This window comes from Nerophis lumbriciformis, linkage group LG32, assembly GCF_033978685.3.
Source record: "Nerophis lumbriciformis linkage group LG32, RoL_Nlum_v2.1, whole genome shotgun sequence".
Lineage (NCBI taxonomy): Eukaryota > Metazoa > Chordata > Actinopteri > Syngnathiformes > Syngnathidae > Nerophis > Nerophis lumbriciformis.
In genome coordinates, this window is record NC_084579.2 from 3,551,209 (window position 1) to 3,564,961 (window position 13,753).

A 13,753-nucleotide genomic window follows, 5' to 3' on the forward strand; every position below is an offset into this window, starting at 1 on the left:
AGCTCCTTCTTCACCACAACGGATCGATACAGCGTCCGCATTACTGAAGACGCCGCACCGATCCGCCTGTCGATCTCACCATCCACTCTTCCCTCACTCGTGAACAAGACTCCGAGGTACTTGAACTCCTCCACTTGGGGCAGGGTCTCCTCCCCAACCCGGAGATGGCATTCCACCCTTTTCCGGGCGAGAACCATGGACTCGGACTTGGAGGTGCTGATTCTCATCCCAGTCGCTTCACACTCGGCTGCGAACCGATCCAGCGAGAGCTGAAGATCCTGGCCAGATGAAGCCATCAGGACCACATCATCTGCAAATAGCAGAGACCTAATCCTGCAGCCACCAAACCAGATCCCCTCAACGCCTTGACTGCGCCTAGAAATTCTGTCCATAAAAGTTATGAACAGAATCGGTGACAAAGGGCAGCCTTGGCGGAGTCCAACCCTCACTGGAAACGTGTCCGACTTACTGCCGGCAATGCGGACCAAGCTCTGACACTGATCATACAGGGAGCGGACCGCCAAAATCAGACAGTCCGATACCCCATACTCTCTGAGCACTCCCCACAGGACTTCCCGAGGGACACGGTCGAATGCCTTCTCCAAGTCCACAAAACACATGTAGACTGGTTGGGCAAACTCCCATGCACCCTCAAGGACCCTGCCGAGAGTATAGAGCTGGTCCACAGTTCCACGACCAGGACGAAAACCACACTGTTCCTCCTGAATCCGAGGTTCGACTATCCGGCGTAGCCTCCTCTCCAGTACACCTGAATAGACCTTACCGGGAAGGCTGAGGAGTGTGATCCCACGATAGTTAGAACACACCCTCCGGTTCCCCTTCTTAAAGAGAGGAACCACCACCCCGGTCTGCCAATCCAGAGGTACCGCCCCCGATGTCCACGCGATGCTGCAGAGTCTTGTCAACCAAGACAGCCCCACAGCATCCAGAGCCTTAAGGAACTCCGGGCGGATCTCATCCACCCCCGGGGCCTTGCCACCGAGGAGCTTTTTAACTACCTCAGCAACCTCAGCCCCAGAAATAGAAGAGCCCACCACAGATTCCCCAGGCACTGCTTCCTCATAGGAAGACGTGTTGGTGGGATTGAGGAGGTCTTCGAAGTATTCCCTCCACCGATCCACAACATCCGCAGTCGAGGTCAGCAGAACACCATCCTCGCCATACACGGTGTTGATAGTGCGCTGCTTCCCCTTCCTGAGGCGGCGGATGGTGGTCCAGAATCGCTTCGAAGCCGTCCGGAAGTCGTTTTCCATGGCTTTATCAGTATCATGCTTCGAAAAGCTGTAAACCACAAAGCATGATCATCGTAGCCATTAATTCTGACTTCCTCATTTTGATAATTAAAAAAAAATCAGCATATTATTATTATTATCATTATACATGTGATGAACACATGCTTTTATATCATTGGGCAGGGTTGTTAACTGTAAGCAGGTTAGATATAATTATTAAATACGATTAACATCAAGAGTAAGATTGCAAATTTACCCACTTGCTCCCAGTGCCACCCAGATAATGGGTTTCACTATGTAAAGCACTTTGAGTCTCTGGAGTAAACGCTATATAAATATAATTCACTTCACTGGCGGACACCGTCTTAAAAGTATTAAGAATATGAAAGTGATCCTCTCCATATTGTTGATCAAAGTTTGAAATCCCCTTTGACTGAGGTCTGACTTGAGTCTTGTGTTCCGGTTCAGACTCCACGGATCTTCCCAAGCGTCTAAGCACGGACAGCTCGTCCTCGCTGGAGTCCCTCTCCTCCTCCTCGCAGTCCACGCCGCAGCCTCCATCTTTCCCCGCCTCCCTCAGCTGCTCCTCGCCTCGGCCCTCCTTCCCGCCTCCGGTCTGCCCGGACGCGCTGTCCTGCGACGCCATCTCCGTCTACAGCCTCAGCTCCCTCACCTCCTCCCTCAGCTTCCTGTCGCGCCCGGAGCCCGCGGGAAGCGATGTCCCCTCGTATCCGCAGGGAGGCCGAGCGAGGCGGCTGACCAATCCCGGCAGAGGAGAGGCGGGCAACGACGATTATGGCGGATACTCCATCATCAGCAGCGAGCCTCTGAGGCCAGGGGTGAAGGGTAGTGACACTCTGCCGCCGCCGCCTGCAGTACACCGCCAAAGGAGGACTGGGGAAGGCTGCGTCACGGCGTCCTCCAAAGGAAGCATCAGCACGCCGACGTCTCCTTCAAAAGCTCCTCCGGTTCCCAGCAAACCCAAACAGGAAACGTGAGTTTTGTCGTCTGAAAGAATACATTAATAATAATAATAATAATAATAATACCTGGGATTTATATAGCGCTTTTCTAAATACCCAAAGTCGCTTTACACGTGTGTGTGTGTGTGTGTGTGGGGGGGGGGGGGGGGGGGGGGGGGTAAAAACAACTTTATTAGAAAAAAATAAATAAATAAATAAGAGACACCTAGGGCAGGGTCAGTTTGGAAAGGCTAATGTGAAGAGGTGAGTTTTTAGGGTGGCTTTGAAGGTAGGGAGGGAGGGGGCATCTCTGATGTGCCTGGGGAGAGCGTTCCAGAGAGAGGGGGCAGCCACGGAGAAGGCCCTGTCGCCCCAGGTTCGGCGCCTAGTCTTGGGGACCTCCAGGAGGCCGGCATCACTAGACCTGAGGGAACGGGACGGGACGTGTGGCTGGAGGAGGTCAGAGAGGTAGGGTGGTGCCAGGTTATGGAGTGCCTTGTAGGTGGTGAGGAGTATTTTAAAGGTGATTCTGTATTTGACAGGCAGCCACTGGAGGTCATGAAGAACAGGTGTGATGTGCTCTCTGGAGCGGGTTCCGGTGAGCAGGCGGGCAGCAGAGTTCTGGACGTATTGCAGTTTGTTGAGGGTTTTGGAGGTGATGCCGTAGAGGATGCTGTTGCAGTAGTCTAGCCGGGATGAGATGAAGGCGTGGATGAGGGTTTCGGCAGCAGAGGATGTGAGGGAGGGCCGGAGACGGGCAATGTTTCTGAGGTGGAAGAATGCAGTTTTGGTGATGTGGTTTACGTGGGGGAGGAGTGAAAGGGTAGGGTCGAAAATTACACCTAGATTGCGGATGTGGGTGGAGGTAGTGACAAGGGAGCCGTCGATGTTTAATGAAAATTCCTGAGTGGAGCGAGTGAGGGAGTCGGGGCCAATGATAATTATTTCAGATTTGTTGCAGTTGAGTTTTAGAAAGTTTTTTTGCATCCAGGTTTTTATGTCTGTGAGGCAGGTGGTGAGGGTGGAGTGGGTGGCTGTGGTGATGGTCGTGGTGGAAATGTATAGTTGTGTGTCGTCGGCATAGCAGTGAAATTGAAGGCCGTGGTGTCGGAGGATCTGACCGAGGGGTAGGAGGTAGATGGTGAAGAGTAGGGGGCCAAGTACTGAGCCCTGGGGGACGCCGTGGGTGACTGGGGCAGTGGAGGAGGTGCAGTTGTTGGTTGAGATGAATTGCTGACGGTCAGAGAGGTAGGATTTCATCCAGGAGAGGGCAGTGCCGGATAAACCAAGGGAGGAGTGGAGGCGTGTTAGGAGGATGGAGTGGTTGATGGTGTCGAAGGCAGAACTGAGGTCGAGGAGGATGAGGATGGAGAGGGAACCAGAGTCAGCGGAGAGGAGGATGTCATTGGTGACCTTGAGGAGGGCAGTTTCTGTGCTGTGGAGTGAGCGGAAGCCGGATTGGAACTTTTCGTATAGGTTATTGTGGTGAAGGTGGGATTTGATTTGGGAGGAAACTGCACGTTCGAGAATTTTAGAGAGGAAGGGGAGGTTGGAGATGGGCCTGTAGTTGTTGGGAGAGTTGGGGTCGAGACCGGGTTTCTTGAGAATGGGGGTGATGGCAGCCAGCTTGAGGGCAGGAGGGACAGAGCCAGTGGATAGGGAGGAGTTAATTATAGTGGTGATGAGAGGTGAGAGTGAGGGGAGGCAGGCTATGACTAAAGTGGATGGGATTGGGTCGAGGATGCAGGTGGAGGCTTTCATACCAGAAGTTATGGAGGATAGGTCAGTTGTGGTGATTTCGGAGAAGAAGTTGAGTGGGTGGTTGGAGAGTAAAGGGGGGGAATGATCAGGGGTAGTGGAGAAGGTGGGAGAGGAGGCGGCCAGTTCAGAGTGGATGGTGTTGATTTTTGATTGAAAAAATGATAAAAATTCTTCACATTTGCTGGTGGTGAATGAGGTGGTGGTGGTGTCCATGGGTTTGAGGAGTTTGCTTACGGTAGAGAAGAGTATCTTGGGGTTGTTGCTGCCGGATTGTATGACGGAGGAGTAGTGGGAAGTGCGTGCATTGTTGAGGGCATCTCTGTATTCCTGTTGGTGTAGTGTGTAGATGTCCAGGTGAACAGTGAGACCGGTTTTCTTTGAGAGCCGTTCAAGCTGCCGGCCCTTGGCTTTTAGGTGACGGAGGTGGTCAGTGTACCAGGGGGCGGTGTGGGTGTAGGAGACAGTTTTGGTTTTTATGGGGGCGAGTTGATTGAGACAGGAGGAGAGTGCGCTGTTGTAGCTGTTAACCAGTTCAGTGGGGGAGGCGTTCAAAGTGAGGGTGTGATCGGAGGTGGTGTAAGTCAGTAGGGCAGAAAGAGAGGGGGGGTGGATTGATTTCATGTTCCGGTATGATATGGAGCGTTGCTGCTTGATAAGGGGGTTGGGGATGTCTATGTCCAGGGTGAGGGCCAGGTGGTCTGAGAGGATGTCTGTGAGGTTGAAGCTGGTGAGGTTGCTGATGGAGAGTCCAATGGTGCAAATTAAGTCCAGGGTGTGTCCTCAATGCTGACATGGCTGTTGCTCCTTGCAGGACAAGCAAAGCCAAAATGAGCAGCTCTGAGTCGGACCACTCCAGTACAGAGACCGACAGCACCGTCAAGTCCCAGGAGGAGAGGAGCGGGCCTGCGGGACAAGTGGACCCCCAGGAACTGGCCCGCAAGATCCTGGAGGAGACCCAGAGCCACATGAACGCTGTGGAGAACCTGCAGAGAGCTAACGCCCGAGCACCGACGCCCAGGAGGAACGAGGGGAAGCAGCACTCTCGCTCCACCCCGACCACCCCCATTCTCAGCAGGGGGGCGCGGACCTTCCAAGCCTCAGAGACCAGCGCCTTCAGTAGACCTGCGAGCAGGGCGAGTCTAACATCTCTGTCCTCCCCCCGTCCCCGCCGAAGTCCTCTCTCGCCCAAGGCGCCCCGGCCAAATCCGCCAAGCCGCTCTTCTTCCCTGCAGAAGCTCGCTCCGTCCTCACCTGCCACCGAGTCTCAGCTCAGACCAAACCTTCCCCCTTCCTCTCCAGTCACCTCCAGTGTGAAGCAAGATGCTAAACGCTTCAGGGTGGTCCACAAACAGGAGGGGGCGTGCCCTGCGAGCGTCCTTCCTGGTGGGGGGAAGAAAATGAGCAGAGTGCAGAAAGATGTTTTGGGTTTGCTGAACCTCTCGCCCCGACAGAAGGCCTGTGATGAAGCTAAACCTCCTCCTGCCTCCAAACCACCGACTAATACGAAATTTCCTTCTGGAAATGGCTTCAAGTTTCTAGCAGGACATTTTTTCCCTTCTTCTAAATGTTGACGCCTTCTTCTTTGGTTCCCATGGTGATTCTGGTAGGACCTGATGGTCTGAGGAGCTCCATAGGGTGGAAGTTCCAACAAGTTCCTGGAAAATAGTTTGGAGATATGTGACAATGAGTGTGAAGCTTTGGTTTTAATGAATGTTAGTTTGAGTGTCCTGAAGAGGAAGAAGACAAGACAATGCAGAAGTGAGACTTTTGTCATACATATTTTGTCTGTAAACATTGACAGAAACTATCCGTTTCACAGCAAAACACATTTTAGGTGACACCTGCTGAAGCCATAAGAACGATTTATATTTTACTTGATTGAACTTTTCTGTACATAATCACTAAAGCTCTATGTGTATGTTGTTAAATAAATGACACTTTCCAGCTATTATTACTTTCGGGGTTGATATTTCCTATTAGAGATGTGACAATTGCAAACGAATCAAGTCTTTTGAACAGCTCTTTTGAGTGAACGATGAGAACTGATTCCCAGTTGTGAGCCGTTTGTTTGGGAACACTTTTTTTTAATTTAGTGTCGGCAATTGGACAAGAAATTGAGTTAGAGAAAACTTAGCAGCGTGTGTATATACAGTATATAGTATATATATATACATATATATATGCATATATATATATATATATATATATATATATATATATATATATATATATATATATATATATATATATATATATATATATATTCTTTTTCCATGAAAAAAATAATATTTTTTTAAAAATGTAAAATAAATATAAATATATATTTTTTTTTACATGTAAAAAAAATATATATATATTATTATATGGAAAAATATATATATATTTTTTACATGTAAAATATATATATACATATATATTTTACATGCCAAAAAAAACAAATATATATTTTTACATTTAAAAATATACATATATATATATATATATATATATATATATATATATATATATATATATATATATATATATATTTACATGCCAAAAAAAAAAATATATATATATATATTTTTACATGTAAAAAAAAGTATATATATATATATATATATATATAACTTTTTTTACATGTAAAATATATATATATATATATATATATATATATATATATTCTTTTTACATGAAAAAAATAAATAAAATTAAATGTAAAATAAATATAAACATATATATATTTTTACATTTAAAAATATACATATATATATATATATGTATATATATATATATGTATTTTACATGCCAAAAAAAAAAATATATATATATATACATTTTTACATGTAAAAAAAAGTATATATATATAATTTTTTTTTAAATGTAAAATAAATATAAATATATATATTTTTTTACATGTAAAAAAAAAATATATATATTATTATATGGAAAAATATATATTTTTTTACATGTAAAAATATATATATACATATATATTTTACATACCAAAAAAACATATATATATTTTTACATTAAAAAAAAAAAAAAAAAAAAAAAAAAAAAAATATATATATATATATATATATACATATATTTTACATGCCAAATATATATATATATATATATATACTTTTACATGTAAAAAAAAAAAAAAAGTATATATATATATATATATATTTTTTTTTACATGTAAAAAAATACATATATATTTTTTTTACATGTAAAAATATATATATATATATATTTTACATGTAAAATATATATATATATATATATATATATTTTACATGTAAAAAAAATACATACATATATTTTACATGTAAAAATATATATATATATTTGTAATTGTGTTGTATGTATTTATTTATTTATTTTTTTCTATTTGGATCCACTTTCGGGTTCATTATTTAAAGGGTAGTAGTTTAAGGGTACACACACCAGACTAATAGTAGAATTTTATACTGACATTTTTATTATGTCCTATAGTCCTATTTTTTATTGGGAGTTTTATGTATGCTTTTATATCCATTAATGCATCTTATTTTCACACGTGTGTATTTTTTCTATATTGGTGAAATGCTAAGAGGTAAAATTCTAACCAGGGATGTCACTGTCAAAGCATGAACTATAGCACTGCCTTATGGAATGTTTACAACATACTTGCCAACCCTCCCGAATTTTCCGGGAGACTCCCGAAATTCAGCGCCTCTCCCGAAAACCTCCCGGGACAAATATTCTCCCGAAAATCTCCCGATTTTTCAGCTGGAGCTGGAGGCCACGCCCCCTCCAGCTCCATGCACCTGAGTGAGGACAGCCTTTTTTCACAACGGGAGGACAACAGAACTAAATCATCCAGACGAGAGATAAATTGTATTATTATGTTTATCTTACCTAAAAATAAATATATTTATTAATTAAAAAAAACCAAAAAAAATACATTTTTACTATATTTTGCTAAAAACATCAAAATTAATTGTATTTTTATTTGTATTTTTTCTGACTCCTTATTACATCCAGGCATTAGAATGATACATTAAAATAAACATATTTGAAATAATTAATTTTAAATTATAATAATTCATTTAAAATGACCATATTTGCTTGTTTATCAACAACTTTAGCATTTTATTCATTACATTTTGAAGCTCTCAGAAGCCAAGTTATGTTATATTCCTTAAGATTTATTTATGCAAGTTTGAAGTATCAATTATCTAAACACAGTTTTGTTTGCATATTTTCAGGATGTAGCTATATATACATATATATATATATATATATATATATATATATATATATATATATATATATATATATATATATATATATATATATGTCTTAATAAGGTTATCCAAAAAATAGTGCTCGATACCGTAGTAGAGCGCAATATATGTATGTGTGGGGAAAAAAAATCACAAGACTATTTCATCTCTACAGGCCTGTTTCATGAGGGGGGGTTCCCTCAATCATCAGGAGATTTTAATGGGAGCATTCACATACCATTCACCCTATATAAACCATGGTATGTGAATGCTCCCATTAAAATCTCCTGATGATTGAGGGAACCCCCCCTCATGAAACAGGCCTGTAGAGATGAAATAGTCTTGTGATTTTTCCCCCCCACACATACATATATATATATATATATATATATATATATATATATATATATATATATATATATATATATATATATATATATATATATATATATATATAATACTTGGTGAATTCTAGCTGTCAATATACTCCTCCCCTTTTAACCACGCCCCCAACCACGCCCTGCCCCAACCCCGACCACGCCCCCACCCCCCACCTCCCGAAATCGGAGGTCTCAAGGTTGGCAAGTATGGTTTACAATGAAAACAACAAAAAATTAAATTATGGCCAAAATTTTAGAATAATTCCCACCAATATAGTAATATTTGTGTCAATTCAATTATTCTGATCTACATCTTATTGTATAACTGATACTGGTGGTTGTTTCATTTTAAAATGTCTCTTTAAAAGGGAACGGCTCCTTTCAAAAAAACCTTAATCCCATCCGATAGTCATGTGTAGTCTTTATTTACCGTGTGTATTTCAACATTGATTTGTAGTTAGTAAAACGCTCATAAATAATTGAGACCACTGTCCGCTTTCAAGTTAATGTCAATGATTGACTCGTCGAGGAAGCGGCGGTGATTGATTGACACCGTCAGCCAATCAGATTTGACCAGGAGGGCGTGTCCAACTTGTTGACGGCGCACGGTGGTGTCGGCCCACATTGCGCAGGCGCAGACCGGCGGACGAAGATGGTGCTCATCAAGGAATAGTGAGTCTGACGTGTTCCTTTAAATCATCTTTTTGGCGCTTTTCACGGCGTATTTTTACCCTCTTGACGGCTTATTACCAGGTTGGAACGACGCGGCGTGTTTTGACCATAGTCGCTGGACACATTTCCCTGTTCGTCGCCCACAAAAGGACAGCTTTAGCGGCGGGTGTATAACGGGACACCGGTCTTTTTAAGGCGTCGCTAGTGGGAGCTAGCTAGCTAGCAGGGTGGATAATTAGCCTCCTAATGAATAGTCGCATAAAAAGACACATATCACATTTAGTATATTTAATCAACATTGCTCCTTGGAAGCGTTCCCTCTGTTGGGTGTAGCTCGCCAGCGAGCATCCTGTTATAGCCACAAAGTACCGTTATGTTAAGCTTAGAGTGACAGATTAAGGTTCCGTCGGATTTAGCCGTAATGCTAGCAGGCTAAGTTAGCAGCTAGCAGCTAGTAGGACACTTCTCTAGCTCCATGCAGACTTTTTAACAATAGCCGACAATGTTGTCAACAAACCCAAAGTTCAGGACGAGACCAAAGCCTTAAAGAAATGTTGACGTGTTGAGGAAGGGCATCTCTATCCTCCTTCAAAACCGCACTAAAAGAACACCTCCAGTCAACTTCAACCCTTGACTACTACCAGAGGTGGGTAGAGTAGCCAGAAATTGTACTCAAGTAAGAGTACTGTTACTTTAGAGATTTATTACTCAAGTAAAAGTAAGGAGTAGTCACCCAAATATTTACTTGAGTAAAAGTAAAAAGTATGTTGTGAAAAAACTACTCAAGTACTGAGTAACTGATGAGTAACATATATACACACACACATATATATATATATATATATATATATGTATATATATATGTATATATATATATATATATATATATATATATATATATATATATATATGTATATATGTATGTGTGGGGGAAAAAAATCACAAGACTATTTCATCTCTACAGGCCTGTTTCATGAGGGGGGTACCCTCAATCGTCAGGAGATTTTAATGGGAGCATTCGCATACCATGGTTTATATAGGGCACAGAGTGGGTGGGTACAGGCTGGCCTAGGGGCGTGGTGATTGGTTCATGTGTTACCTAGGAGGTAAGGGAGGGATGCTTACAAACATCAGTTGTCTACCAATCTAAGGTAATACGCAAGGACATTAACACATCCGACACATATGTAGGATTAACCGAGGGTGAATTCAAAACCAGATGGAACAACCACAAGGCTTCTTTCAGGAACAAAAACTTGCGAAATACCACAGAACTCAGCAAACACATTTGGGACCTCAAAGACAATAATGTTGAATATTCAATAACATGGCAAATTCTTGCATCCAGCACACCTTACAATAGTGGTAATAAAAGATGCAACCTATGCTTGAAAGAGAAACTGTTTATTATCTACCGTCCAGACCTGTCATCCCTCAACAAGCGCAGCGAAATTGTAACAACATGCCGCCATAGACGGAAACACCTCCTAGGTAACACATGAACCAATCACCACGCCCCTAGGCCAGCCTGTACCCACCCACTCTGTGCCCTATATAAACCATGGTATGCGAATGCTCCCATTAAAATCTCCTGACGATTGAGGGTACCCCCCTCATGAAACAGGCCTGTAGAGATGAAATAGTCTTGTGATTTTTTTCCCCCACACATACATATATTGCGCTCTACTACGGTATCGAGCACTATTTTTTGGATAACCTTATTAAGACATATATATGTATATATATATATATATATATATATATATACATTAGAGATGCGCGGATAGGCAATTATTTCATCCGCAACCGCATCAGAAAGTCGTCAACCATCCGTAATCCACCCGATCTAACATTTGATCAGAACCGCATCCGCCCGCCATCCGCCCGCACCCGCCCGTTGTTATATATCTAATATAGACGATGCAAGGCATTAGTGAGGTTATAAAGCTTTTGCCTGTTAAAGAAAAGAGACTGATCCAATGCAGCATTCGCGTGCCACGCTGTCACGACCCAGACGCACACCAGTGCGCAATCATATGGGAGCCGCGCTGAGCGCACCTCCAAGCGCGTCTCGCTGCCGGCGACGGCCGGGTATATGGGCCCGACGCTCCAGCGCCATCCATTTTCAGGGCTAGTTGATTCGGCAGGTGGGTTGTTACACACTCCTTAGCGGGTTCCGACTTCCATGGCCACCGTCCTAGCTGCTGTCTATATCAACCAGGGTGAGCCCCACCCCTTTCGTGAGCGCACTGCGCGCGGAGTGACCCCTGTTACGCGCCCCCGGCAACAGGGGTGGCGGGCAGGTAAGCTGCGCGGGCGGAGCGCGCGGAGTGACCCCTGTTACGAGCCCCCGGCCACGGGGGTGGCGGGCAGGTAAGCTGCTTACCTGCTGCGCGTGACGCCGGCCGCGGCGAAGGCGGACGAGGCGGGGTGTCGGTGCGGTGGTGACCCTGGACGTGCGTCGGGCCCTTCTCGCGGATCGCCTCAGCTACGGCTCCCGGTGGGGCCCTCTCGGGGGAAGGGGCCTCGGTCCCGGACCCCGGCGAGGCGTCGGGGGCCTTCTCCGCTCCGTAAAAGTGTCCATCTCTTTTTTTTTCTTCTTCTGTTGTGGCATATGCTGCAGGTGCCTGCTTGTTTTTCGTATGTGGGTAACAACATTTAACTATGTATATATATTTCCGAATTGGTTTAACTGCCACCCGCCTGAATCTATTTAAAATCGAATTTTTTAAAATTTCATCCGCCCGATTCGCGGATAATCCGCGGACTCCGCGGTTGTGCCCGCAAACCGCGCATCTCTAATATACATACATTGATATATACAGTATATAATTTATATTTATTTATTTTGCCGGTTTTGTTTACATGTTAAAGGTGTTTTAATGAATATACATGCATGTTTAACACATATAGATTCCTTTCTTTCATGAAGACAAGAATATAAGTTGGTGTATTACCTGATTCTGATGACTTGCATTGATTGGAATCAGACAGTAGTGATGATAACGTCCACGTTTTTAAATGGAGGAGAAAAAAAGTTCCTCCTTTCTGTCTAATACCACATGAAAGTGGTTGGTTTTTGGCTTCTTATTTGTACAGCTTCCAAATTCGTTTTTATACACTTTACAATAAATACATTGGCGGCAAACTCCGTAGCTTGCTAGCTTGTTTGTGCTGGCTTTCGGAGACTCTTATTTTGAAAGCGCAGGCGCGATGGAGCGGCACTTGTATTGTGAAGACAGGAACTGTGAAGTCAGTCTTTAGGCTTTTGACAGGATGTACGGTTGAAATAAAAAAGGGTCTTTTTTCCTTCACACTTTTGATTGATTGATTGGAACTTTTATTAGTAGATTGCACAGTACAGTACATATTCCGTACAATTGACCACTAAATGGTAACACCCGAATACGTTTTTCAACTTGTTTAAGTCAGGTCATGTGACCCCTGGCTCTGTTTGATTGGTCCAACGTCACCAGTGACTGCATCTGATTGGTGGAACGAAGTGAACGTCACCAGTGACTGTATTTGTTGAAACGCAGGCACTATAAAGGTCTGTCTGACAGACCAAAACAAACAAAGCGTGCATTAACAGATCGATAAAAATTTGTAGCGAGTAGCGAGCTGAATGTAGATAAAAGTAGTGGAGTAAAAGTAGCGTTTCTTCTCTATAAATATACTCAAGTAAAAGTAAAAGTATGTTGCATTAAAACTACTCTTAGAAGTACAATTTATCCCAAAAGTTACTCAAGTAGATGTAACGGAGTAAATGTAGCGCGTTACTACCCACCTCTGACTAACACCCTCCCCCCTCCACATCCCACCTCCCCGGATTGTCAATAATCAAATGTATATACTTGTTCTTATGCTTCCTGAACTCACTATGTTCTCTGCTCGCTGTACATATCCTACCGAGTCAGACCTACATTGTTTCAATGTCCATTTCTCTGATGATGCAATTATTTATGACTGAAGTGCTGATATCATCCCATTCCACCCCCTGGATTGTAAATAATGTAAATAATTCAACGTTTGTACTCTGATGATTAATGACTGTATTATGATGATAGTATATGCTTGTACTAGGTCTGCAACAACTAATCGATTATAAAAATAGTTGGCGATTAATTTAGTCATCGATTCGTTGGATCTAAGCTATGTGCATGCGCAGAGGCTTTTTTATTTTATTTTTTATTTTTTTTATAAATAAACCTTTATTTATAAACTGCAACATTTACAAACAGCTGAGAAACAATCAAAATTAATGCTGCAAGCAGCGTTGGTTGGGCCCGCGTATTTGGCAGGTGCTAGTCCTAAGTGTCCCAATACTTTTGTCCAGTTTTAGTCCCAAGTGTCCCAATACTTTTGGCAAGTTGTAGTCCCAAGTGTCCCAATACTTTTGTCCAGTTTTCGGTCTAAGTGTCCCAATACTTTTGTCCAGTTTTCGGCCTAAGTGTCCCAATACTTTTGTCCGGTGGTAGTCATAAGTG

At 42.9% G+C, this 13,753-nt stretch overlaps 2 protein-coding genes across 3 annotated transcripts in view; both read left to right on the plus strand.

The window, feature by feature from the left end:
* The window catches only part of ttc28 (tetratricopeptide repeat domain 28), a 91,397-nt gene extending 85,482 nt beyond the window's left edge, over nt 1–5,915 (plus strand). For both annotated transcript variants that reach the window (XM_061927467.1, XM_061927468.2), the window contains 2 exons: nt 1,722–2,247; nt 4,788–5,915. In XM_061927467.1, the coding sequence (XP_061783451.1) occupies nt 1,722–2,247; nt 4,788–5,547 (1,286 nt within the window). In that variant the 3' untranslated portion in view covers nt 5,548–5,915. The remainder of the gene's footprint in view (nt 1–1,721; nt 2,248–4,787) is intronic.
* A 3,221-nt stretch (nt 5,916–9,136) lies between these two features.
* The window catches only part of pitpnb (phosphatidylinositol transfer protein, beta), a 30,145-nt gene continuing 25,528 nt past the window's right edge, over nt 9,137–13,753 (plus strand). Inside the window, exon 1 of the mRNA XM_061926690.1 lies at nt 9,137–9,266. Coding sequence (XP_061782674.1) covers nt 9,247–9,266 — 20 coding nt within the window. The 5' untranslated portion in view covers nt 9,137–9,246. The remainder of the gene's footprint in view (nt 9,267–13,753) is intronic.